General features: G+C 40.8%; 2 protein-coding genes across 2 annotated transcripts; both read right to left on the reverse strand.

Moving 5' to 3' along the window:
• Positions 1–1,117: 1,117 nt before the first annotated feature.
• KLHL30 (kelch like family member 30) lies at positions 1,118–16,411 on the reverse strand. The gene is made up of 8 exons (XM_053459533.1): positions 16,319–16,411; positions 7,475–8,298; positions 6,357–6,519; positions 6,056–6,142; positions 5,215–5,370; positions 4,903–5,091; positions 4,148–4,293; positions 1,118–1,814 (listed from the first exon to the last, which is right to left on the reverse strand). The coding sequence occupies exons 2-8, from the start codon at positions 8,246–8,248 to the stop codon at positions 1,557–1,559; spliced, it is 1,773 nt and encodes a 590-aa protein (XP_053315508.1). The 5' UTR covers positions 8,249–8,298; positions 16,319–16,411; the 3' UTR covers positions 1,118–1,556.
• A 791-nt stretch (positions 16,412–17,202) lies between these two features.
• LOC128484107 (espin-like protein) lies at positions 17,203–20,061 on the reverse strand. The gene is made up of 3 exons (XM_053460425.1): positions 19,861–20,061; positions 18,938–19,099; positions 17,203–18,672 (listed from the first exon to the last, which is right to left on the reverse strand). The coding sequence occupies exons 1-3, from the start codon at positions 19,954–19,956 to the stop codon at positions 17,203–17,205; spliced, it is 1,728 nt and encodes a 575-aa protein (XP_053316400.1). The 5' UTR covers positions 19,957–20,061.
• Between the last annotated feature and the right edge of the window lie 6,737 nt (positions 20,062–26,798).

The raw sequence follows: 26,798 nt of genomic DNA on the forward strand, positions 1-26,798 counted from the left end.
AAGCAGCATGCTTCTGATTGGCTGTTTGGGAATGACGACTCACTGTTTGCTGATTGGCTCTGAGTCCCAATGATTTTCCTGGGCATCTGATGTATGGCTGTTTAAGCCTCCTGACACATGATGTAACAGAGCTTCCACAATAATCTATGTGTAGTTGGATTAGTGAATACAAAAAATAATGATAATGAACCCAGTGGCGCCAGGGTGCAGTATTTCTTTAGCCACCCTCCCAGTAACTAAAACACATGCACATAAGAACATGGAAACTCTTTCTAACACCCACTCCCTTAAACACCATACACTTACACACACACTATCTCTCCACCTCCTGACCTTCACATCACTAACCCTTGGTTTACCCCTGACACTCTAGAACCATAGATTGACACACAAACATTAACATTAACACAATACACTAAGGCCCACATACACACACACTCTAATTCCATATGCTGACACACTCATGCTAACACCATGCAATAACACACACATACAGTATGGTAACAGCATCTTTCACACACACTAACACCATACACTCACACATACTAACACCATACAGTAACCTACACTCACTCTACCACCATACACTTACACACTTTCCAACTTAATTCACTCATTTACAATCACTCATTCTGACACCATATACTTACACACACATATACACGCATGCACACACTCTCACCATCTTACCTCATGTGGAGGCCCATCTTCAGTACAGCTCGCAACCTCTTTGGTGCTGCTGCTGCCCGCTTTACAGCAGTGTAAGGTTTAAGATATAAGATAATCTGAAATATGATAGCAACTGTTTGCCACATTAACATCCCTGTATAGCCTACATCAGAATTGGCCAATATCTGTGAAATGGGGATGGCAACTCTCCTGCTGTTGTCAAACGTTAATTCCCATTATTCTCGAATCAGCCAAATCAGCCAAACACTGTTAGCTACCCCTGGTAAAGAACCAAGCTTCTAGCTGTAATCTTTAAAAGCAATAAAATAGTTAATAATAATCAATTTATTAAGAAGAGTAGTATCAGCAATAACACTTTCAGTTCACTTCTGTTGCAGGAATAAAGACAGGCAGTTTGTGTTGTTGGCTCGGCACATGTGAGTTATAGGTAAACAATGTTGTGCATATTACGGTATTTCCCAGATTTGTATTAGAGCTTTTATTCATTAAATTGTATGATTGATGTTAATATTTATGATCCAAATGTATGCCTTTTGTCTTTTTACAGCAGTTTACAAATATAAACATAAACAACGTAACATTCTATGTTCTACATATTAAGTCATTCTAAATGTAAAAAAAATCTAAAATATAACATTATAGGTCTACATTCACTACAGCAGTACAATGAAAATAAATGCAAAAGGGGTTGTTTTATGTTTCATTTTAGATTTGTGCAATAAATGTCAGGTTTCTGCAGGTTCCAGGTTTATTCTGATAATATTTTGTAGATGGACCTGCGATATAGTTTAGAAGACCCACTGAAAAATGAGGAATTAGTTCTTTGTCCAAGATTTTGTTGCATTGTCCTGCATGAAAGATACTTGTCAAGCATCTGTATGTGGATGTCCCTGAAATCTTTCTGTCCAGCGAGAAGAGTCCATGAAGATTGAAGTGGAGCAGTGATACATCCAGCGGCTTGGAAGGGCCCCTTCTCGAGACCAGACATCTTTGCTGCAGTCATAAGACTCCATGACTACACTGTACTCACGCGCCATCCCGTGCCAGTGTCCTCCTGTCACGTATAACCTGGATCCCACAGAGGTCATGCCTCCATTCTCATGAAGTGTGTGGAGCAGCTGTACCTGTAGAACAATACAGGCATTAATATAAAAATTGTGTTAGAACAAGGGGTCCATAGCAGAAGTTCCTGTGCATGTCGTTCCTTTATGCGTCGACCTCTCAGATAATAACATAGTAGTAAGATGCAGAATCTGGTTCCACAATCATTGCATTTTAGCTGCCATTATTTAACGTAATACTTAGGCATACACTTTTAGCAGTGGAGGAGTCATTGATGACTTGTGAGCACTGATTGTCTTGTCCTATTTGTGGCGGGCTGTATATTGCTGGGGCACCTAGCTGTGATTGCCTGTATTAAGACAGCCCTTTGACCTGTGGTGCCTCAGAAACTGGTGTTTATGCCTGATTCCACAGTCCCTCTATGTTTTCTTATTCCACTGCTGTTCCATAGGTTCACTGGGAGTGAGGATCTCTCAAAACGGGTCAGGCATCCAATCAGGTGTGAAACATCAGACCATGGAGGACACAGCGCTCCGCAGCTCTGTCTAAAGGTAAGTAATTATATGTACATTTTCACCTTTCGCTGTCTCCCAGCCATACTGGGGAGGACTGGGCGGCCCTGGAGCTTTTAGGACAGCAGGCACCAAATAACGTATGTGCAGGCGCCGGCTGGATATGCGCAGCCCTGTGTTACATTTTTATACTCAGTAGCGTTGTTGCAGATATTCAGCTGGCAGCCACACACAGCAAGACCTGATCTGTAAATATACAGCCCTACCAGCCAACGGCCTACCAGGTATTTGGAGGAGCGCTTTCCGAAACACTAGCCTATTGGGGAGGACTGTCTACACGCAAGCAATTCAGTTTCGCATGAATGCATATTAAAGTAGTTATTTTGTTCAAGACGCTGTCTTGGACACTGGAGTCCCTCTAACTTTTTACTGACAGACCACAGTGCCACCAGGCGGACAAACAATGTTAAAAATTATATGGCCAACGAATCTACCAGGACTGTATGGGAATCAACAAATCAGAGCGGTGATCCCACAGGAACCGTCATGCTTAAGTAATTGATTTCAATGCATGAACCATCAATTTATTCCATTTTTATTCATTTCAGTAGCAATCTGCTGAAAACCACTGAGATTAAAAAAAAAATACTTGTGAATGTCCACTTGTGAAGGTCGTCTATGTGCCTATCATAAAGCAGACAATCTGAACTGATTGGCATCGCTAAATATGTGACTCAACTACCAGTATCCCAAAAAACGAATTGGCAAAGGAGGGGGGACAATGCCACACGTTTGCAAATAAAAAGCATTATCAAAAGTAAAAAAAGTATGTGTTAATAAAAATTCAACTGCTATCAATAAAAATATAGTTACATGTATGAGTTATTATTGCAAAACATCCATGCATTAAATCCTGCTTGTTGATTTATTTCTTTTTTGTTACTTTGTTTTGATTTATATATAAGTTACATAGTGACATGGTTATATATGCTGAAAAATGACATGTGTCCATCAAGTTCAGCCTTTCCTATATCTGTTAATTGGTTGCTGTTGATCCAAAAGAAGGCAAAAAAACCCCAGTTCCCTTTTACTCCATAGAGTCGATGAAACTGGGTGAAACAGGAGATTCTGAAGACTAATATGCGTATATATATTGGCAGCTTGTTATGGACTTTCAAAAACCTCTGGAAGAACGACTCTGTGCAATGTGCTTTACTAATCAGGTAGTCTCTGCTATGTACAGGCTTCGTCTCACTCACAACCTGCTACAGGAATTGCGAGAACCCTTACGGTGACATTCCCTCATCTGTTCAACTGCTGAAGGAAATCATGTTACTTTTGTGTTATAATCCTGCAGAAATAAAGCAGAAGAGGTTGGCCTACAACCTTGTGTACCGTGTTTGGTGTCATGTCCTCTTACAAGGCCACTTAGACCATTTGGTACCCCAAGCAGCCACTTCTTTTATAGTAAAGCCACCTTTTGGTTCTGGAAATAACTTTTAGATCATTACAATTTCAATATAGGAAACAGTATCGAATAATACGAACAAAACACCGGAAACACTTCATATAGTGGCTCAAAGCCTCTAAGTGTGAGTAGCCCAATGTGAATAGCACCCTGTCCCTTACCAGCCCGCTCTTGGTGATCTGGAAAATGCACAAAAATTGCAATATTTTACAGGTAGTCTTTCTGAACTAAAAATACTTTTCAATTTCACATGTAGATTCGGTTTTTCAGGTGCTAATCACTTTATACATATAGGTACAGTCACTACCACATTGTTTTATAACAGGGGTACATTTATACGTAATACTTTATCAATAACATTAATCATTTAAACATGCAAGAAATGGTCGCTACATTCCACTATACACATCATTACCTTTTTCCACATGTTGGCTTCTGGTAAATACTTGTAAACTTTCTTTGTGTTATCAGCAACCAGATATATCGCGCCGCCTAGCACACAGCAACGAGGAGAGGACAAGTACTTGGGGATAAAAGGAGATGCAATGACGCTCCAGCCATCTGTAGGACACAACAGTGTATAATTTACACCACAACACACTCAGGTTTCTGATTACAACAAATGGGAATCCACGTTATGATGTTAAAGTTCACTGCCCCATACAATTTACATTAATGGCTGAAGTATTTAAAGACAACTATAATATTCCTATCCTGTTACGTTTTTACAATTGGTCCATAGCAACCAATGAAATGGCACAGTCGTCAGGGACATTCGGTTGGTTGCTATAGTTATAAAACAGCTTTCTAAAACTCAACCCCATTTTTTTCCAGAAACCACATTAGCTGGAAGTCATCGAGAACTCGAGAACCCGATGGCCAATCATACCCAGCTTCATCTAAAACTCTAGTAGAAAATGTACAAGATCGTACCAGAATTTAAAATAAGCGTAGATTAGAAATAAGTCATTGTATCTGTTTTTAGTGGTAGATGGTAGGGACACCCAAACCACTGGCATGGTAGGACAGTGCAAGTTGATTCAACATGCTTTAATAACACCAGGTTTGACAACTTGTATTAGAACCTCCAATGGACAAGCTTAAGGAATGTTATAGGTATGAAGAGATGATCATGGGAAAGCTAGACTGAAGGAAAGATGTAGCTGATACCTGTAGCTGGATTGTAGCATTGAAGGGTCAGTGCGTTATACTTAATTGCACAGGAACCAATCAAATATAGCTTCCCGCTGCATCCCACTACAGCAAAGTTACTGACGTACTTGAGAGCAGGGCTTACTGGAGACCATGTGCCCGTGTAGGGGTCATAACATTCCACCTCTACTGCATCCTGCAAAGTTCCTAAAAAATAATCAGAAATTACCAGTGATTCCTTGGTTCTTCCTGCTTAAAATATATCATATAAGATTCATCCCTCAATGAAAACTACAACATAAGGCTAAGGTATATTCTATGATCTCTGACCTCCTATGACATATATTTCTCCATTCAAAGTGGTGCTGGCATGGTTGGTGCGCGGGTTAATCATAGGAGATATAGGCTTCCATAGCCCCTCATTCAACACAAAACGCCAGCCTTGACGAGTAGACCATGAATCATCGCGAGACCCCCGGGATCCACCTATACAAGACAAAGGGAACAGTGTTTGTGTCATGGTTCCTAAGTTTGTATTCACAAACCAGAGTGGTCACCAAGACCATTCAAGGTTGCACTCACCTTGTGTATATATAATATAGGAAGTATGATAAAAAGAGGAATGTTCAATATTTAGATAAAGATATAGATAAAAGTAAGTTGAAGATATTATTCAAACCAGTTGATTTGCTTTGGGTTGTTTTTTTAAATACTTTTAATGTAAGTTTTGTTATCATAAACAAGAAAAAAATTTCACGGATAACGTTTCCAAAATGGCATATTGGTACATGATATTGGACAGACATAGCAACACATTTCAGTGTTACTGATTTCTTATGCAATGTTTACCAACATCTTTTTGTTCTAGGCAAAACAAGAAAGGTTTTGCTGTATGGCCATTGGTTGAGAATGAATAAATGACTGCCAGGTTTGGGTTATTTTTGACATTTCCAAATACCACACAGAAGAGGGGTGATCTATAAATGTTTTCATTAACAGTGTCTCAAACTTCATTATCAATGGTAAATCACAAAGTGAATGAAGTGTATCCTTTTAACCCTATATTTTCCTATGAGATGCTACTCTGTTAACATTGCCATGATGATCGGTTGACTGGTACGATATCTGCTCCATTAATTAATAACAAATTAAGAGTAATTCATATACTCACCTGTAACATATACATCGTTGTTCAGCGAAGTTACCGAGAATCCCCATTTATTATAATCTGGAAAATCTGGAAGCGCCATCCATGTTTCTGGCACAGAAAGAAAAGTCCAAAACCTATATGAATGATCTCAGTGGTGGTGTTGTGTTGAATATTGCTCATCTAAACAATTCATTATTTATAGGCTAACCAGACAAGACTGGCCTGTGCTTTTTAAAGTTGGGGGGTAATTAAAAATCCTGTTATTTTTAGGGAACAACTAGCATTTGCAGTGTTCTTAAAAGACTGGCCTCAGTTTACTTACTACTTTTGGTATTGTAGTAGGCAAAGTTTGGAGAGGTTCGGGGTGGTAGCTCTTCATCATCATCATCATCTTCTTCTTCTTCTTCCTCCAGAACTTTTCCTCCCACCACCACCACCACCTCTTGAAGTGAGATGGATGGCGGCTCTGTCGAACCGCTTGTCACCTGAACAGCAGAGAAAAAGAATTTAAACAAAACTTTCAACCTATAATCCTTCAGATCGTTGTCATTATTATAATCTGTCTATTCATCCTGTGCAAACTTCTGTTTAATCATTCAATTATTCATCTATAATTAACACAGCTGACACTGGTAACAATAGAATGACAGATGAGATAGGTGACACACATTTGAGGCCTGACAGGTATGGGAAACGTAACACAGAGTGTAACTGATAACTCCCGATGTGTGAGAAGCTATACGGATGGCGAGATTACCAATGTCATCCGGTGATAGGTTTACTAAGTGATTCAGGTTTAAGGAGCAACAGATGCAGAAGGTTATAGGAGTTCATACAATTGTGAGAGTTCACACTGATGTGAGGAGGGTGCCCAGGTTCACCAGGTCAGCATATGAGAGAAAGGACAACACAAACAAATGTTACCAGGCAATGGCAGACGTATGCGTTAAATTATGCATAAGCCAACTGAGAAATACATGACACCCTTTAGGAAGCACTTGTGAGACATGATATATAAGTTTAACGTAACGCAGGAGTGAGCAGTAGCATCAGTTCAAACAAAAGCAAATATATATATATATATATTATCCCCCCTATCTCAAAATAACTAAACACAACATAGTATCACACCTGCTAAGGAAGAGAACAAAAGAAAACTAACAATGCACATGTAAGAATCCCATGAAAATATGAACTAGAACACAGTTGTCCATCCGGTGGACAGCACACGGTTTGTAGGGCCTTACTGAATATCATTATTAATTTAATAGCATCCCAACAAGGGTACCTAGAAAATTTGGCACCATCCCCCCTCACTTTAAAGTGTAAAAACACCCACAATCTCACACACTTTGCAAAACTTGAAATCTTATGGAATATGCCACTGAGCACCTCTTCAGTTATCAGGCTTCTTTAGTGATCGTTATGACCTGTACTCACCTGCCCAAGATTTATGCTTATTAGGGCTCTGCAGGCCTCTGACTCATTGATCAATGGTTCAACATCCATCAATTCCTGAAGATACAGATCAGTCAAGCTGGAGAGCCTAGCCAACCTCAGCAGCTCTGGGAGGTAGCAGGCCCTGCACGCCTCATCATGTCTAACCCACTGGAGGATGGCTTTTGCCCGGCTTTGCTCATCCCTCACTTGCAACAGTGGGTCCCCCAGGTAACGAATCAGCCATTCTGGTGGCAGAAGCAGAAACTCCTCTTCTTGTGAAACTGCTTCAAAGTTCTCTTGCAGGAAGGACCAAGCCTTTGCTGTTACCTCAGGACATCCATGGGTTTCACCAAACTCCCAGATGCCCAAACAATTGGTAGCATCCATCTGTTGCTGCAAATAACGACTGCACACTTTTCGTACAACTGGAAAATGGAGAAGATTGGAGGTACGAATGAGACCTTCCACATTGCCTTGGTTAATAGTAAGCCGGCCGGTGTAGGAGAAGTCAATCAAAGTCTCCATCATATCAGCATCCACCTCTTTGATTTCTACATTGGCTGAGATGCTTTCTTGGAATTCGCCAGTGAACATGGCATGGAAATACTGGCTGCATAGAGCAAGCACAGCTCGGTGACAGGGAAACTCACGACCTTGGACTCTCAGTGTCACATCACACAGCCTGGGATTGAAACGCAGAGACTTGAGGCCAGAAAGAATAGAGTCTGAGTGAGAGGGGAGGCAGAACTCTAGGTCATCAATGTTCCTCACCATTATTTCCTCTGAAGAACACTCAGAAGAGGCAAATCATGAACCAAAAAGCTCTGCAGAAGTAAAACAGGTTGTAGTCAATAACAGTGATTCAATTGTGTATTGATCATTAACTGGAATGGTCCTTATGTTTTTTTTATTCTCTACCACTATCGCTTTTCTAACAACACACTGTAAATAACAATGACAAACACAATGATAAAACCTTACTTTACCTCTCTTTTGATTGAAAGCTTTCTCATTTGTTCGTGTAATGTTCATTGTCTATCTCCAGCACTACTAAGAATATTGTACAACTAATCTACTATGAAAACTTCCATCAGAGTTCTTACTCAGAAGAAGGTGAACATTTCAAATCCTAACAGGGATTTTTGTTAATATGTTTAGATATTTTCAGCAGATAATCACATATTACAGTTATTCTTCCCTGCCTTGCAAACAAGCTTAAACCGGATATGTTGTCACCTCCTCAAATCCTACATTTCAAATTTAGGTTAATATTATAAAGCTGTGTTTCTTCTCTTGTTCTGGTGCAAGACCTTGTAATGGTGGGATACGATTAGATTTTAGCACAGGCTACAAATTAGAACGTTAACTATGACACCTTTTGTCTTAGACATAATTGCAGAAGGGTTTTCTAATGATCAATTAGCCTTTTAAACTTAAACTTAGATTAGCTAATGCCAACGTGTCATTGGAACACACAAGTGATGGTTACTGATAAAGGACCTCTGTATACCTATAAATATATACGATTAAAAATCAGCCGTTTCCAGCTACAATAGTCATTTACAGCATGAACAACGTCTGCGCTGTATTTCTGATTCATTTGATATTATTTTAATGGACAAAATGTGCTTTTCCTTCAAAAACAAAGAAATGGCTATGAACCTCTGGCTGTATGACAATCACGATTTCTGAAAAGCTGGTGCATATCTGCGGTCTGATGTACATGCCTGCTTTGCAGTTTGTCTAGAATACCGTATTTGCTCTATTATAAGACAAGTTTTTTTCAGAGCAAATGAAAAATACCCCTTGTCTTATATTCAAGGACATCTTATAATCTGACCTCAAATAGAGGTCTGACTACAAGACTAGGATCCAGAGCCCCTGCAGTGGTGGAGGTTGTCTGCACGCATCGCGCAGACGTCCACTAGCAGCCCCCACTTGACACCAGGGAGTCTGTAACACAGGGTAAAAGTCTAGGGTGCATCGGTAAGTCGAGGGGGTGCATATAGGGGGGTATAAGTCATATCTGGGGGGCAGAGTGGTAAATAGGGGGGTATAAGTAGCAAGCTGTGGGGCAGATGTGCATAACTGGGGGGCAGGTTGGCAAATAACAGGAAATAAAAAAAAATGCATTTTTCTCAATCATAGTTTTTATTTAATATGAAAAAATAGTTTACATGTGAATGAATATTTACTAGTAAAAGTTTTTCCTATAGGGTAGTCTGATATTCAGGCTTTTTCTTTTTTTTTCTAAATTAATATTCACATTTTGGGGGGTTGTCTTATAATCGAGCAAATATTTTATTAAGAGGGTAAAAGCTGGGAGATAGGTGGAAGTGAGTATCAGCAGTATGGGAGTATGGAGTATGAGTGAAATTGTGTAAGCAGGAAAAAGAGTCATAATCTTAGTTTAAGCCGGAGAGGCCTGTAGACCCCTAGTTATTGCTTTAGGGATCCTTTGTGACAGGGGCCGGACGGACGACCGGCAGACTAGCGTTCAATGCGGCTGCAAAGTTAAAAACTAAGCGGCCGCGAGCAGGATTGAATGCGGCCGTCATGCGTACCTGGCGGGGGGTTGTGGAGGGGCAGTCCGCCCCGGCTGCCACTCATCTGAGGGGTGCCACCATGCCGGCACGCTTTCAGAAACGATGTGCGCGGCAACTGTGGCTGTGCGCCGGGACTTGATGTCAAATCCCGGCGCACAACACTGAAGCCACGCCCACCGTCTTCCGCGCTCAGTGCACCGGAAGGACAGGAAGAAGAAGAAGTAGAAGAAGAACAAGAGGAGGAGGAGGAAAAGTGAGAGTGAAAGAAGAAAAGGTAGGACAAGATTCAGGGCGAGTGGATTAGTAAGTGTGTGAGAGTGATGGGTGTTATGCTGAATGTAAGTGTGTAAGAGTGATGGGTGTTATGCTGAATGTAAGTGTGTGAGAGTGATGGGTGTTATGCTGAATGTAAGTGTGTGAGAGTGATGGGTGTTATGCTGAATGTAAGTGTGTGAGAGTGATGGGTGTTATGCTGAATGTAAGTGTGTGAGAGTGATGGGTGTTATGCTGAATGTAAGTTTGTGAGAGTGATGGGTGTTATGCTGAATGTAAGTGTGTGAGAGTGATGGGTGTTATGCTGAATGTAAGTGTGTGAGAGTCATGGGTGTTATGCTGAATGTTTGTGAATGAGAGTTTCAGATAGCATGGATGTGTAAGTGTTGGGGGATAGCTTGGCATAGGGAGTCCGTAATCACATTCCTTTCATGCCCAGATTCCAGCATGTAGGATCGTGATTGTTGTTATATATATGTGTGTATATATATATATATATATATGTTAATATTGATATTGATTTTTTTGTCTAATTTTGGTATTACTTTTAATAAAGTATTTGAAAGTATTTTTTTTTTATTTTTTTTTTTTTCAGTTTTGGCCAAGTGAATGCTGAATTTTCAGTTTCAGTCCAGAATTTTCATTTCGGTGCATCCCTACTATATACTATGCCAGTCACTAAAGTGGTAAGCCTACACCACATCAATGTTTGGCTTAGTATATAGTGATAGGGGTTGTCAGTGTCTGGCTCAATGTATAGGCACACATTGACGGTGGTACCGCATAATCCCTAAGTATATAATGATAACAATTTTGCTGTACCCCTGTCAATGTTTGCCTAACTATGCATTTTTAAAGTGTGTGTGTGTGGGGGGTGCCACATACAGGGTCTGCCACAGGTGCCAAATACTCTAGGTACGCCCCTGCATCATGCAGCTGTCAGACCCAACAGCCATGCCTCAGCTCCTCTTCCCACGTCTTAAAAGGGTTGTGATGAAGAGCTGAGGCATGCGGTGTTTGCACGCCGGCCACTTTAATTTCATTAGGCGCCAGTGGAGTGACTGCCGCACGACGGCCTCTTTCAATGTTGCTCGCAGCCGCTTTGATGGTGCAATGGGCCAGTTGACTAGACTTGCCCCCCAGGCCTTAGGCTGCCAGCCCTCCCCTGCTTTGTGACCACAGACATGGTAGCGTAACCCTTTCCAGACACGTAGGCATCAACTGCTTTCTTGAGATGTTCTGAAATGTCTTTTAAATGTTGCACAACGTGACCTTGGAACTTTATGGCCCAAATTATGTCTCATTATCTATCAAACTCTTTATAATCCCTTTCAATGGGTTTGAGCTTACTAGGGGTGTCTTCTTCGATGAGGGGAAACAACATTGCAGAAAACCAGACGGGGCAAATGCATTTCCACACAAAAGTTATACAATAGATTTCTAATACAAGTAAATGATTTCAGCTTTTCTGCTTGGTACATCCGGCCACATTGGTTTATCCTCTTATATCCTCATATGTTTTCTGCATCAAGCTGAAAACTTGTGAATGGTTAGTAAGCAGACAGGAAAGGTAATGGCAAACCTTAAATTTATAACAAACCATATGGCATATTTATATTAATGAAACATAGACGTAATAATGTTCTTGAAACTCACATATTCCACAAGCAGGTTAATATTACGTTACTTGTGCAGAGATGCGAGCCTTCTCTATATAAAGCAGCTATACCTTCCTATACGCCATCCCCTCCCACCACCGCTTCCACCTATTGTTTGTGTCAATTGTTTTGTGAGCTACTAATATTTCTCGGGTAATGAGTATGACATTCTAATTAAAACTTAATGCAATTTTCCAGAACATTCTATAGCCCCAACTACAGGTATAGATTTAGAGCTTCTACACTGTAAGTAGGTAGTCTGTATTGAGCGTATGGTCAAGGCACAAAGAACATCTCATTGCAAATGTTATAAACCTTTATTAACAAAGATACCATCATTCACTCGAAACAGTGACTGAGATCAACCACCAGACTTGCAGTAATAATCATTTTTAATTATATATTAAGTCACATACAACAAAAAACAATAATACCATTTTTTTAACACTCTCATGGGTCAGCCATAACTAGCATGCACTTATACTAACACACAAACCTGCTCTGTCACCCGCTCTCTCTAACATAGTGCATTTATACAGACATGCATATAAGTACTTCTTTCTCCTTTCACCTCTCCCAGGTGCCACTAACCCTAAGCTAACCAATAACTTGCCAACACCATAAGCGGACAGACACAGGTAAACGCTTAAACCAAGTACTAACAGACACATATTCATGCTAACACCATACACTAACACACACGCTAACACCATACACTGACACCATACACTAGCTAACACTATATGCTCAGAAATGCTAAAATCTTACAGTAACCCCATAAAAAAAAGTAATGAGGGAGAAGTTATAGACGGGGATCAGGAAAAAGCTAATCTATTAAATATATTCTTCTCTGCTGTATTCACAGAGGAAAATGAAATGCCAGGTAATATACAGCAGGATGAGATAAATGCCCCAGTACATGTCGCCTGTCTAACCCAGGAAGAAGTGCAGTGCCGCCTAAAAAAAATCAAAATAGACAAATCACCAGGTCCAGATGGCATTCACCCCCGCGTTCTAAGGGAGTTAAGTAATGTAATAGACAGACCCCTATTTCTAATATTCAAGGACTCTATAGTGACCGGGTCTGTTCCCCAGGACTGGCGCATTGCAAATGTTGTGCCAATATTCAAAAAGGGGACAAAAAGTGACCCGGGGAATTATAGGCCTGTTAGTTTAACCTCTGTTGTATGTAAACTGTTTGAGGGTTTCCTAAGAGATGCTATTTTGGAGAATCTCAATGAAAATAAATGTATGACTCCATATCAGCATGGGTTTACAAGGGATCGGTCCTGTCAAACTAACCTGATCAGCTTTTATGAGGAGGGGAGCTCAAGACTGGATCGGGGTGAATCGCTGGATGTCGTATATCTTGATTTTTCCAAAGCATTTGATACGGTGCCACATAAAAGGCTGGTCCATAAAATGAGAATGCGTGTGCTGAGAATGAAGGGACATTGTAAGGCAGGTGTAAGACAGGTGCAGTGAGCAGTACTCAGGCACCCAGGTAACCAAGGTGTCAAATGGGGTCCTATAATACTTATTACATTCCCTGTGGTGTTGGGGGCTGCTCACATGGAGAGTACAAAGCTGTAAAGACAGGGCTCTGTGAGATGTAAGAGGGATGGGGAGGGAGATATGTGCATGTATGTATGTAATGTGTAAGCATACAATCTGTGATGTGTGTTAGTGTAAGGTGTTGGAGGGTGCATGTGTAAGTGTATGGTTTTAGGGTGAGTGTGTGTTACTGTAATATAATAGAGTGTGTGTGAGTATATGTTGTTAAGGTGAGTGTGTGTCTCTGTATGGCATGACCATGTGTGCATTTGTTATTGTACGGTATTAGTACATGGCATTAGAGTGTGTGTGTGGTGGGGGGTGTTAGCCTGCACTTTGTTAAATGCCTTTAAGTATTTAAATGTTCCGATCACATTTCCCCTCTCTCTTCTCTCCTCAAAGCTATACATATTACGATCCCTTTGTCTTTCTTGATATATTATCCTGCAGGCCATTTTCCTTTTTAGTAGCTGCATGTCCCCTGAACTCTCTCCAGTACGTCAATATCATTATGTGTATGGGGTCCCCAGAACTGTACACAATACTGTAGGGGACATCTGACCAGTGATCTGACCAGTGATCTGACCAGTGATCTGTAAAGTGGCAGAACTACCGCCGTATTTCTATTAGACTTGGGCACCGGCCAACTCTTCGTGTTCGTCTTCGTGGGGAAAAAATTCTTCCTATTCCACGAATATTCGTCCGCCCCTGTGTTTGGTTCGGGCGAATATTCGTGTACATTCTTCATGTTAGTTTTTTTCTTCATTTTTTGTAGAAGGGGTTAATACGGGGTTAACGCGCTACGCACTACGCAGCAGCTTTGGCACCAGAATTTTAAAGGTCCGTACGAGCAACTCTATTGGTCGGCGGCAGGGGCCTCCTCTGCCATCAACTAATGAAGTGCAAGTGCCGTTAACCCCTGCGATTCTGTGTAGATAAGGTAGGCTATGCACCCTTCGTGTTCGTTTTCATGTTCACCCGAATACGAACGCACAAGTCTACTTTCTACTACTCAGTAGTCCCTGAGTCCCTATTCCCTCCACTGATGCCCCTCCTGTCTAAGCACTTGCGTGGTATGTATGAGTTACAGGGCCTAAACGTCACAGTAATGTATAGATAAAATAGCAAGGCAAAACAGAAATTGTGCTTGGAAATCAAAACCAGAATAATTGTGTAACAGACAATGCCATCTAAAATGGAGACACAAACAGGGATGCCAAAGAATATGTTTGTCTAGTCTACTACTGCGTTAACCCACTCTCACTAAATATATATTACAGCAAATATGGGTTAAATGCATGTGTGTAAAGCAGCGGATTCTCCGTTAACCTGTGTGTGTCCACGTACTAACACAAGATTATTCTAAAATGATATTATAGAAAGGGTATATAAGGGACACCTTTGGTAAAATTGATGACATTTTATGAGGGGTCCCTGTGGACCACTGCCCTGTGTTTGGGTGCCTTGCGACATGATAGTTGGAAGTTTTCACCAAACTGATACAAGTCATTCTGTTTTTAAGTGGTGGCCGATGTTTTTTTGTTTGCACCCAGCTAAACTTATAATACATCCGGAACCTATAGCGAGTAGGCTGGATACCTTGGGTCAACAGCTGGGAGAGTTTAGTCTGATCATGGAGAGAAGAAGAGTGTTACATACAAATAAATTCAAGGTACATGAACAGTACATAAACTGAGTGCTGTAGCTGCACTTAGTATAACCGCGTCTTTTAAAGGAACGCATTAGTGTATGGACATTTTGTATGGTCTTACGTGGCACGAGTTTGAACTTAGTTGAAAAGCATGAATTCTTATTTGCCAAAAGTCTATCAAACAATATAATTCTTTATAACAACCCTGATTATTTATTAATGGACCAGGAGCCCAAAAAGTAATTTATTATGCCATTGCAAGATCCATTTTCTTGTACTATGCTAATCAGTCACGCACAACGCTTTGCACCAGAAGAGTGAAACAGGGTCATAGTCATTAAGAATATGTTGTGCTTAATCTTTGTAACACCTTGTGACAGCTACACAAGTAACAGACATGATCATTACACACTTACAGATATGCTGCCTGGGAAAAAGGGCTTAGTAATTCTGCTGGGCAGTACAAATATATATATATATATTAAAAAATTATTACATACTACATTTTTTTTTCCTGGCTATTTTGGTATGAACAAATTTTGTCCTAAACACTGTCTTTGTTCATAATCTCTCCAGATTCACTGCCCTTTATGTAATGTATTACGCAGGGAAGAAGCCAATATAGGTTGCATCATTAGCATAATAGAAATAAAGCAAAACTAATTGGTGAGTGGGGGGCAAACAAATTATTAGGTAACATATACATATTGTTAATAAACACTGGCATACATTAAATGTAAAATACGCATTTCTGACTCAACACAATTTGGTATTATCGGTATGTCATCGGAAGCTTAAAATTATAGCCAAATTACCACGATATATATATAAATATATATATAAATATATAAATATATATATATATATATACACACACACATATATATATACAGGGTGATGATTAAATGGCCCTGTCACTTTAAGACCAGCAGCCGCCTGAAGAAGTAAGTGCGCCTGATGTCTGGATAAAATGAGAACTCACAATAAGTGCTGTATAAATCACTTTATAGCAAGTATATGTAAAAACTACACTTAAAATATATTGGTGAACCTGACATTTAAGCTCAAGAAGAGACCCAGTAGACTTTAACAAGTACTGCACTTGGTAATTATTCCTAACTAGCAATAAAAGTCATATATATGCATTATAGACTTTACTTACCACTTATGAAAACACAGCCTGTACCCAGGCTAGAGATGCGTATGAGTCCTTGGTTGAGTGCTTCCTCTGGGTTACTCAGCTGTTTCGTGGTAGGAGTATTTCTAGTATGTGACTGAGCTCAGAGCTGCTGTGATTATTAATAGCCCTTCCACTCGGTGGCAGATTGCCCCTTACATTCCAAACCCCTCTTAGCCAGCCCCCTCCTACTCATTTTAAAGTTAAACACACAAATACCTCAAAATCCCCTACCTGTCCCATGGTCATGTATCAAAGACAGAGAACCACCTGTGTGTGCATGTAATGCGCGGAAACCTATTATACATAAAGTAGAGCCAACTCAATTTTTATGAATTTCCACACCCATATTGCACACTAACATAGTCTCTTTCACATATAGATTTTAAATAAATAACTTTATTATTTTAACTGATAAAAATGACCATCACTTCTTTTTATTTCAGTAGCCTTTTTATAAGTGGCCATTGTTTTATTTTGATTATTTGAAAATTAGCAAGTAACCAGTCCATACCATTTCATATAATGCTGAATAAACTATATTGGAACCAGCGACTTTACGTTATCAAGCAGCGTATGTATCCAATGTACTGAAGGTAAAAGTAAAAACGTCCAGAAAAATACTATTTCTAGTCCATTTATTTAAGGTAGAAGTTTTATCATGAGGGCTGTGATACAATTGGTGAAGATGTATTTTAGTTATTCTACTTCAGTTTGACTAGCGAAGTTCCTAACTTTTAGAAAGCTGCCAGCTAACGCAATATTTTATTTATTACTGTTCAGAAGCAATCAGTTTGAAGTTTACTTATTGATCTTGGGGGTGATTTTGTTGTGGGTTGTTTTTTTCTAGCACAATATACACAAAGTGATTATGTGTCCGATCCAAAGAGTTCTGCTTCTTTCTCTTTCCAGAATGCAAAGCTTCTCTCAATGAACTTACATATATCATGGTTGTCTGAAATATGGGGGTTATTGTTCATTTCTTCTTTCTTTTCAGCACTAGGTCCAAAAAAGCGAGCTTTGACATCCTCAAATCCATCAGACCATGTCCTACGTCCAGTTGCTATCTCCTGTAGGACAGTGCAGTGGAAATCTCTGGCTGTTGCCCATCCGTGGCGTTCCAGCTGATCAAAAACCTCAAAGCAGAGGAGGTGCCTCATCCGCCTTTCCTCCTCTGGAAGTTCTTGCTCAAGAAGTCGGAAGTATCCAAGCATGAATAAGTCGAGAGTCAGGCTGTCATGATTCAGAGATGTTGGATTGCGAGATGTTGACAGAAACTGCTCAGGAGACTTTACAACAGATTGGTTCTCTGAAGAATGAGTGCTACTTGGTTGCACTGACCTCCAACTTCCAACCAGTCGCTGGACAGTGGTCCTTTGCCTTATTAATTGATTCAGTAGATCACCCATGCGAGGTGAGACCTGGCCCTCTGAAAGCTCTTGCCTATTCCTTGTTAATTCGTCAGTGTTATTTGCATTCGGGGACATCCCAGCCTCACAGCCATTACTGTCTACGACTGTCTTTAGTATTTTTGTAGTAGGATCCCTCTCTGGAGTATGTCCGTTTGATATTCCAGTGTCAAGATTCTTTGTTGCTTCACAATCATTTCCTTCCACACTTTGTTTTTTGTTAGAATCATCATTAGTATTGAGTATATCCTTGTGTGTTTCATTTTCCCTTACTGCCTTCTGCAGCTCCAAATTTCCCACATTCCTTGCATGCAAGGAATATGCTGATCTCTTCCAGTGGCTTAGAAACAAGAGGACAATGCGCTCTTTCCTTAATGTCCTTGGAGGTACAGGAGAGTCTCTAAGAGAGGGAGATTCAGCTGAACTCACCCCTGAATCACTGGCATCCTCTGTTTCTGTTGTCACCTTGGACATGTTCACATGCGACAAACTGCGTGGTTGTTGTCTCTCAAACTGAACTTTTAGTCTCCGCACAGAGACCCCACACTGTAGCAGCTCTCTCATAGGAGATGGTGAAGGAGAGCGATTCCTACGAGCTTTTATTACTTCCTTTGTCTCTCCTGGAATTCCGCTAGCTGTTGAGAGAAGTTGAGACATACTATTGACTACTTGCGACATGCAAGTGCACCAGTCTGCATCCTCTCTCTTCTGGAGAAGTTGGGTGTTAAGGCTGACATTAACAATGGGCGCAGGAAGCAGAGCTTGTAGCTGCTGGACCTGGCGATTAAGCTCTTGCTCATATTGCTGACATTCCCTGCGACAGCGAAGTCCTTCCATTTGCAGATCAAGTATACGAAGTTCCTCCTCAGTCACTAGTTCACCATACGGGCCCAGCATAGCGTTCCTAGCATGAGAATACCTCCATTCACCCTGTTCAACAAAAGAGTACAGTATGTCACGCAAAGTAAAAATCTAAAACATAATTTGGTAAGTTATCACCATCACAACTTTACCTAAAACTAAATACATCTATTGTGATACTGGCCCCTGATATTGCCACCTTTTAATTCTTTCTAATGCCAATTAATTTGTTATCCCTATCATTTCTTCTCTCTCCTATGCTTTTATTTATTTCCTTAATTGTACTTTTTCCTTTATAGGGCCCTTATAGGGCCATTCCTAGTTGAGCCCGTACCTGTTTGGTCTCTTCTTCTAGATGAGCTTGAAGCCGATGCACCATCACCTGTCTTTTCCACTCTGGTATCAGACGCCCTTGTTCATCATGTGTGGGCACTAAAGCATCTAAATCAGCCTGGCTGTCTTCTACCCGATTTGAGCTTGTATCAAGTCGTTCCCCCTAAAATAATACATTGTTGGTGGACATAAAGATGTGCAGTTGGTAAATTCAATTCAATGTTTCAAGGGTAGCTTGTTAGGTTGCAATCCATGGTGGAAGGAGAGAAATCTAGCTGAGGTAAGCTGACTTTTGAGAGTGAGAGGAAGTGTTAAAAAATAACGTGTGGGAAATGCGAAAAAATATGGTCACTAAGAAGCAGATTACCTTGGGGACTAATACAGAATGGTGGGGCAGGGGGACACATGGGGCCAAAAGGTGGCAGCCCTCTCCTGGTATAAACACTTACACATGCTAATAATTTTAATAGTATGTATGCTGGGAAAGCATTAGTGATCGGAAAGCATTCATGTCACTCGCTGCTGCTATTCCCACTGATTTCAGATGAATCGCAGCTCCCGTTGGTATGCCCCCTGCTTTCAGAAAAGGCAGGTGGAGAGTCATTTTTTAACGCCAAGAACTAAAGAATGTACTGCATGCTGTAAAATGCACTGGAGCCCATGTAGAACCGATTCCAATATGCATTTAACTTGACAATAGCGCTGTTTTACAAGAAGCATGCTTCCCAATTATGTGGAAAAGTGCCTAGCTTGACCAGATAAACCATTGATTGTTTACTCGCGGGATTCAGCAATGACTAATTAATTAACATTAGTTCTTGCTTAGACTATAAAAAATAAATCTTGAGAGTCCATGATGGGTGTTTTCTACAGGCTAATGTGATGTTAAAAAGAGAAAGGACTATTTAATGTAAGATGACTCACGGATTGTAAGAAGATCCCAGTGATTCTGGCTTTCTGAAGACACTGACTGATTCTGGATTTGTCGGGGAGTTGTAAAACATCCGTTAGCGCTTCCATTTGCTCCCCCCGTCCACCTCTCTAGAAGTAAAAGAACAGTGAGTGATAAGAGACAAGAGGATGTAATGACAGGAGCAGAGAGAAAGGGACGTAGATACAGATCCAGCGCTGGACCAAGCATAGACAATGACAGAGTAGAGAGATATGAACTTTATGGAAACGGAAAAGGACACCATCAGGAACAGACACAGGTACGCACAACGACAAACGAGATCCTGACGGCAGCATTATTAGTATAGTATACAAATCTGCATAAACAAAGTGTTCACATGCACTATAAACTCCAAGATGTATCATACAAAACACTGTAGCCTTCTGTCAGTGCTATGGAAAATCATACATCCTGTACATAAATGCTTCTCGTTTCGTTAGCAGACTGGTTAGTTTTTGTTGTTGCCATTCTCATAATTAGAAAACAGCAAAGAGGGTAATTCACTGTAATGAGTGCACAAGCTGTGGGATATACACTACTGTTTGGGGGCGCGTAAAAGGGAAGCCTCTAGCTGTCACATCATTGCTAACGATCAATAAGCCTTTTAAACTTGGATTAGCGAACACAACGTGCCATTGGAACTCAGGAGTGATGGGAGTGATAAAGGCCTTTGTGCACCTACGAATATATTCCATTAAAAACCAGCTGTTTCCAGCTACAATAGACATTTGGGCTGGATTTCTGATCCATTTCATGTTATTTTAATGGACAAAATGTACTTTTCTTTCAAAAACAAGGACATTTGTAAGATACCCCAAATATATATACATACGACAGTTAATAATATTAAGAGAATGTACAATTTGGGTAATATATAGAGATGAAGAAGCATTAGGGAGAACCTTTTTGTTTCTCGTGTTAAGTTAAACAGAGACTGGAGGATCCTAATCAGATCTGGTTATAAAAAGGGTGAGCTTGGAGTTTTAGAGAGATTCAGTACAAAAGGAATACATAGTTTTGTAAAAATACAAAGCCATCAAAGGGACAGGGGAGAGAAGGAAAAAAACGACAAGAGGCAAAAGGATCCAAATCAAAGAGTTAAAATTAAAGTCCACATACACTGTTGGTGAAGATCGCTGTGATCTTGGCTTTCTGGAGACCTCTTCCAACTTTATGCTCTGAAATCACTGCTTGGTCCACGGGCTCCATAATCACACCAGAGATATACATCTAACACGTATCGCCAAAAGCCCAATAATTCCTAACGCAGATCAATAATTCTTAAAACAAAAATGATTTTTCTACATGACTTCTGCTTATCAAACATATCTAATTGGGTGTCTCTTCACAAAGCCCCTCAAACGCACATGATGTGCACTTTCACACATCATTAATCTACTTAATGGGGATGTTTGCTTACCACCTGTTCAGCTGTTCTACAAAAGCACCCAGAACTGTCTCTGATACTCATCTGTCCCAAACACGCCTGTCTGTCTCCCTCCTGCTAACACATCTTTCAGGTGCACTGCCTGCTTGGCAAGACAAGGGAAGGGATTGTGTAGCAATAATAACAGATATGTAGGGAAGGAGGGGGAGAACTTGGTGTTGGATATCTCAAAGGAGGAGGCACACTACTGGCATGTGGGCAATTTTACCTGAAGCCATTGTACCACTGAACCACCTCTCTCTCCTCCTCTACATTGCCTATAAAAAAACAAGCCCCGCACCGATAGACAGAGAGATCATGTAACTACACGGCAAGATCCGTGTTACCTCCGGCTCATTAATGAAATGAGGCGCACATAGAGCACCTTGGCCAAAGGTCATAGGAAGAAAGGACTTCCAGAGCTCCCATAGAGTCGAGAGAGAAGGAAAGACTTCCACCACAGGTGCGACAGGAAAAGTGACACATTCATTTGGAAAGCTATGTCTGTCTGACGCTGTGTACTTACAAGACTTCTAAGTTAGCCTTTCGTGCGCTAGATGCCAATCACTGGTGTCAGCGACATCACTGTGATAATATAAAAGAGAGTTCCAACTAATATCAGCAGAACACGCTTATGTGAGGAGTCACAGCTTCTACGTAAACTCTCGTAAATATTAAACACAATGACATACTTCTTAATCTTAGCGGGTGCCTCGTCATATTTATCATGGCAAACGATGGAAGATATTAAATGAGAAGGTCTCAAGATATGAAGGTGGCCCTTAATAGCAGCTTAATGTCTAAGATGGTAGCACCACCATGGCAGTCCTGCTCCAATATTGCAAATTATCACAGTTTTGTAGTTTTTAAATTATTATACTTTTTACCTGTTGAGCGCTTTTACCTTTCTCATTACTAAAGCATTTCATAACAAAACATCTTTCCACCCAACATAGAGCAGAATAAGCCGCATGATCCAATAAAGAATTTCAGTCAAAACATGACTCCAAATCAGATGAAATAATATTCATATTTTGCCAGCCAATGGCGCTCACTATGTTAAGTGGTGTCTCCAATTGATGGTAAGGGAAGCATATTGATCACCAACCAAAAAAATATGGGACCTGTTGTCGTAGGTGCGTATTTAACGCCAAAATGTAAAATCTATCGTGTGCTAATGGCTCCTTATCCTTAACACTCCATCGGCAGTATGAGATCCATCTGCGCTACTACATATCCAGGTTTCGTTAATCTGGAACCTATGGATTCTACATGGATGGAAGAACTTGGTTACTGATATGAAATGCAAGCCTTTGTGCACAACAGTTCTTTATTTAAGTATAAGTACAAACAGAGAGATTGTAAGCTCGCAAAAGCAGGACCCTCTTATTACTTGGTGCCAGTTTCTTATTGTGTGTGATTTTAGATGTATCATACCGACTCTGATTGCAAAGCCCTGCGGAATCTATATAAATAAATGTGATGTAATGTAATGAAGGTGGCTCAGACTGAAGGCCAGGCAGCAGAGAATCAGTCTCCCTCTCACACTGATTTTGTTCCCATTAATATTTAAGCTGGAAATTTGGCAGCTCCCTAGAAATTTGACCTCTCGGCACTTTAGTACTGTGTGTCTGTGCGGGTCCTATGATGTTAGTCACTGTAACACTGTGTAAGTTGTGTGCGAACGCTCTCCATCACTAAATGCGCACTAGAGGCAATCTGTTATTATAGCTGCCACTAGCTCGCCAACCGTTAGAGATGAATAGTGAGATTAGTCGGCAGGCGGCAGCCATTGGGAAATGCACCGGCCAATGCGTGAGAAAGCAAAGCGTGAACAGAAGTCACTCTAACCTGCAGCGTTCCTTCCCAACCACCCATTTCCACCCACTGCCAGACTTTTAATCCAAGCCCAACTCATTGGCGTACTACGTAGACCAGGCATAGACCACTGGAATTAACAAAGTAGCAGCTGATGACCTGAACATGATGTATTTTTTCATTGTTATTTTCTACATTTAAAGCAGTATATGCAGAAGGGCTAACCATTGCACAGATTATCATTTAATGTATGGTATGGTTACACGGATATAATAAGTGCAGCAGTTGGACTTGTCCTTTATGTGTAGATAGGGCGACATATGTCACCGGGGCGTATCGGGTATTATCACATTTTCTGATGTTAAGCTTTGTTTGGAGGTTGTCTTGACTACTAAGTGACAACAACTGACAATGAAGTGCTAAAAAGCGGCTTCGGTCACCAATCCTCATCCAGCATCTAGAAGACGGAAGTCAATGTTTTCTGCACATTCCCGCAGATACTAGCGATATGTGCTAATTATTGGTAACATTAGCAAAGCTTTTATTGGACGAGCCAGCTGTTTCTATCGGGATCTGATTACTGCATTGCTGCCTGTCTCTGACGAGTATCTACAGTATGTACGAGTTCCTTAAATCTGCTATCATACGCTTCCTCTCTCCAGCCCTCTTATCATACGGTTAAGTGTGCGGCATCTAAAAATATATCTCCACTTGTCTGCACAACGGTATAGGAGTTCACATTGCACTTACTAAAGTATTCTGACAAGTAGCTGGCTCATCATATCATTTTAAAAGATTTGCTGAATAGTCAGCTTTTCATCCATCAGCTGAATTACAATTCACGGTTTAAGGGGATACTCCAGCTATCACATACACGGCAATGCATTTGATAGCTGAGAAGTCCCTTTAAATGTCCTTGGTGTTGCACTTGCAATGGATGGAGGCATTTTGCAAAATACCCCCATATGCATTTGCACCTTTTCCCACCCTGATGCCATTCAGCTCCGGCACTGGCTCGGCAAACACTACGGGGGTCCCGTGAACAGGCGCAGAAAGCATTAACGGTGCTAAGAATCTCCACATCACAAGAGAGAAGATGAGTGCAGATTCTCCCTCAAGTAAAAGGAATATACATCAAAGTACTTTAATGAGTATTCTTTTTTCATGGCGCTGTCTCTACGCAAACATTTTCGTTTTTTTATTCTAGTATTGTCCCATTCGACGCGCCAGGAGGTGTTTAATCCAATGGTATCAATCACAAAACAATGGTATCAATTGCACAAAGGACTAACTGAAAACAGCGTCTTCCATTTAGTTAGTGAGTAGATAGTACATAGTAACCGCCGCTTATCTGTCGATACCTGCTGTTGGATCACTCTAAGCGATCATATCCTGCAGCTCTATAATTGTTACACAGGGGGAGTTGATAGGGGCTCTGTACCCTGCAGTTTATCTCTGTAAACCGATTCCATTCTTTAAGTCTCTGGCAAATGAAAGTAACATGAGATCCTTAGTCAAAGGATACATCGAGTGTGCGAGTGTCAAGTAACTCCCACCATTGTTACGAGGTTAGAGCTTTGGTCCTGCTGTTGAGGCTATTTTTTTACTGTGTAGAACATGTAGGGAGTGACGTCTGTAAAGGAAACTACCGTATTTGCTCGATTATAAGATGAGGTTTTTTTCCAGAGAAAATGCTCTGAAAAATACCCCTTGTCTTATAATCGGGGTCGTCTTACAATCAGACCTCAAATAGGTCTGACTATGAGACGACTAAGATCCAGATTCCCCGCAGCTGCAGGGGACCTGGATCCTCCTGCCCCCCCCACACAAACTTACCGTTGCTTCTGAGTCCCCTGTCATGTAGCAGGGGCAGCGTGTAGATGTCTACACGATTCGCGTAGAGAGCTTATGCTGCAGCCGGAAGGAGGTGTGGCTAGCAGCGGGGGTTGTCTGCGTCCATCGCGCAGACGTTCCCCGGCTGTCAGAGATCAGAGTTCCCCGCACCGAAGGACGCAGACAACCCCCGCTGCTAGCCACACCTCCTTCCGGCTGCAACGTAAGACATCTACACGCTGCCCCGGCTACATGACAGGGGACTCAGAAGCACCGGTAAATTGGGGGCGGTGAGTGTTAAATGGGGGGCATAAGGCATTTCTGGAGGCAGAGTGCTCTACGAAATGCCTTTTAACCCCCTTAATGCCACTTTGCCTCCAGAAATGCCTTTTTAACTCTCTATACGCCACTCTGCCTCCTGAAATGCCTTAAACCTCCCTATATGCCACTCTGCCCCATAATATGCCTTTTAACCCCCTAAATCCCAAATGCATATAGGGGTATACGGCATTTCTGGAGGCAGAGTGGCACATAGGGGGTCAAAAGGCATATAATGGGGCACAGTGGCATATAGGGTTAAAAGGCATATCATGGGGCACACAGTGGCATTTAGAGGGTTAAAAGGCATATCATGGGGTACAGTGGCATATAGGGGTATAAGGCATTTCTGGGGCAGATGTGCATAACTGGAGGGGGCAGGAAATAAAATAAAACCAAAATATTTTTCTCAATCAAAAATAGTTTAGATGAATTAACATTTACTGGTAAAACTTTTTCCCTATAGGGTCGTCGGCTTTTTCTTTTTTTCCTAAATTAATATTCAGATTTGGGGGGTCGTCTTATAATCGAGCAAATACGGTATATCTATACATCCTACAAATATACAATGGGCTGTACGACAGTCTACTCCACACAGTTTCCCAAACTTCATATATTTCTGCATTGAGAATGTATCGCCTTTGTAGTGAATTGTGACGCAAAGGGGTTAATGTTAGTGTGATGAAGGCATATTGGTGTAAGGGTTAATTGTTGAGGAAAGGGTTAACAACTGTACGTTATCTCTGTATAACGCATGGTTAAACCTGTAAGATAGATTTAATGCAAGGTCACTGACTTACTTATGCATTATAGTAGAATAATATGACCTATCTTGGGTTAAAAATACCAATTTCACTGTGTTGATTATTATTATTTAAAACAATATAAAACATATGTTCATAAATACCTCCACCAAATGGGGGCCATTTTGGGGAAAAAAGAATCCACCTGGGATAGAGAAGCTCACTGCGATCATTTGCATTAACATTAGCATTTAAAGCAGACACCTTAGAGCTGCTGGCGTGAAGAGGTGTGATATCCATACAGCTACGAGCAATTGAATGTTGTCCACAGGACCATTAAAGATTAAGGAATCTTGCAGTGTCCGTTACATTTCATTGTCTAATGAAAGAATTAATTGAATATGTGTTTGCAAGTTTCAGCGTAAATAATAAATATACTTTTTGAAAATCCCCTGCATCACTAAAAAATACATTAACTTCTGGATAAAGTCACATTAGATCCTCGGAGTTCTGTGAACTGGACTATGACATCATAACTCGATGCTTGGTAGCAGAACGCGGCTCACAGCATGTGAGATGTGAAACGCGAGTCAAAAAGACACGCGACTTACCGGTCAGAGATCTGATTTCCCCGACCTCCCTCTTGAAAATGGGTATTGGCCTCACCAAGCCAAGTAAAAAACCAGAGATGTTCACAAACAAGGCAATAAAAAAGCCGACATACAACAAAATATTCAATTGTTTTATTTTAGGCAGAACGGTATTCAAACAA

Source organism: Spea bombifrons, chromosome 3 (genome assembly GCF_027358695.1).
Source record: "Spea bombifrons isolate aSpeBom1 chromosome 3, aSpeBom1.2.pri, whole genome shotgun sequence".
Taxonomy (NCBI): domain Eukaryota; kingdom Metazoa; phylum Chordata; class Amphibia; order Anura; family Pelobatidae; genus Spea; species Spea bombifrons.

What these genes read in the sequence shown, in the direction of transcription:
- KLHL30 (XM_053459533.1), bottom strand. Translation starts at nt 8,248, where the DNA reads ATGGTGAGGAACATTGATGACCTAGAGTTCTGCCTCCCCTCTCACTCA. An exon ending in CTACTACAATACCAAAAGTA is followed by an intron (nt 6,143 to 6,356) that starts GTAAGTAAACTG and finishes TTTCTGTGCCAG; the next exon opens with AAACATGGATGGCGCTTCCA. An exon ending in AGAAATATATGTCATAGGAG is followed by an intron (nt 5,092 to 5,214) that starts GTCAGAGATCAT and finishes ATTATTTTTTAG; the next exon opens with GAACTTTGCAGGATGCAGTA.
- LOC128484107 (XM_053460425.1), bottom strand. Translation starts at nt 19,956, where the DNA reads ATGGAAGCGCTAACGGATGTTTTACAACTCCCCGACAAATCCAGAATC. An exon ending in CTGGGATCTTCTTACAATCC is followed by an intron (nt 19,100 to 19,860) that starts GTGAGTCATCTT and finishes GTATTATTTTAG; the next exon opens with GGGGAACGACTTGATACAAG. An exon ending in TAGAAGAAGAGACCAAACAG is followed by an intron (nt 18,673 to 18,937) that starts GTACGGGCTCAA and finishes TTTGTTGAACAG; the next exon opens with GGTGAATGGAGGTATTCTCA.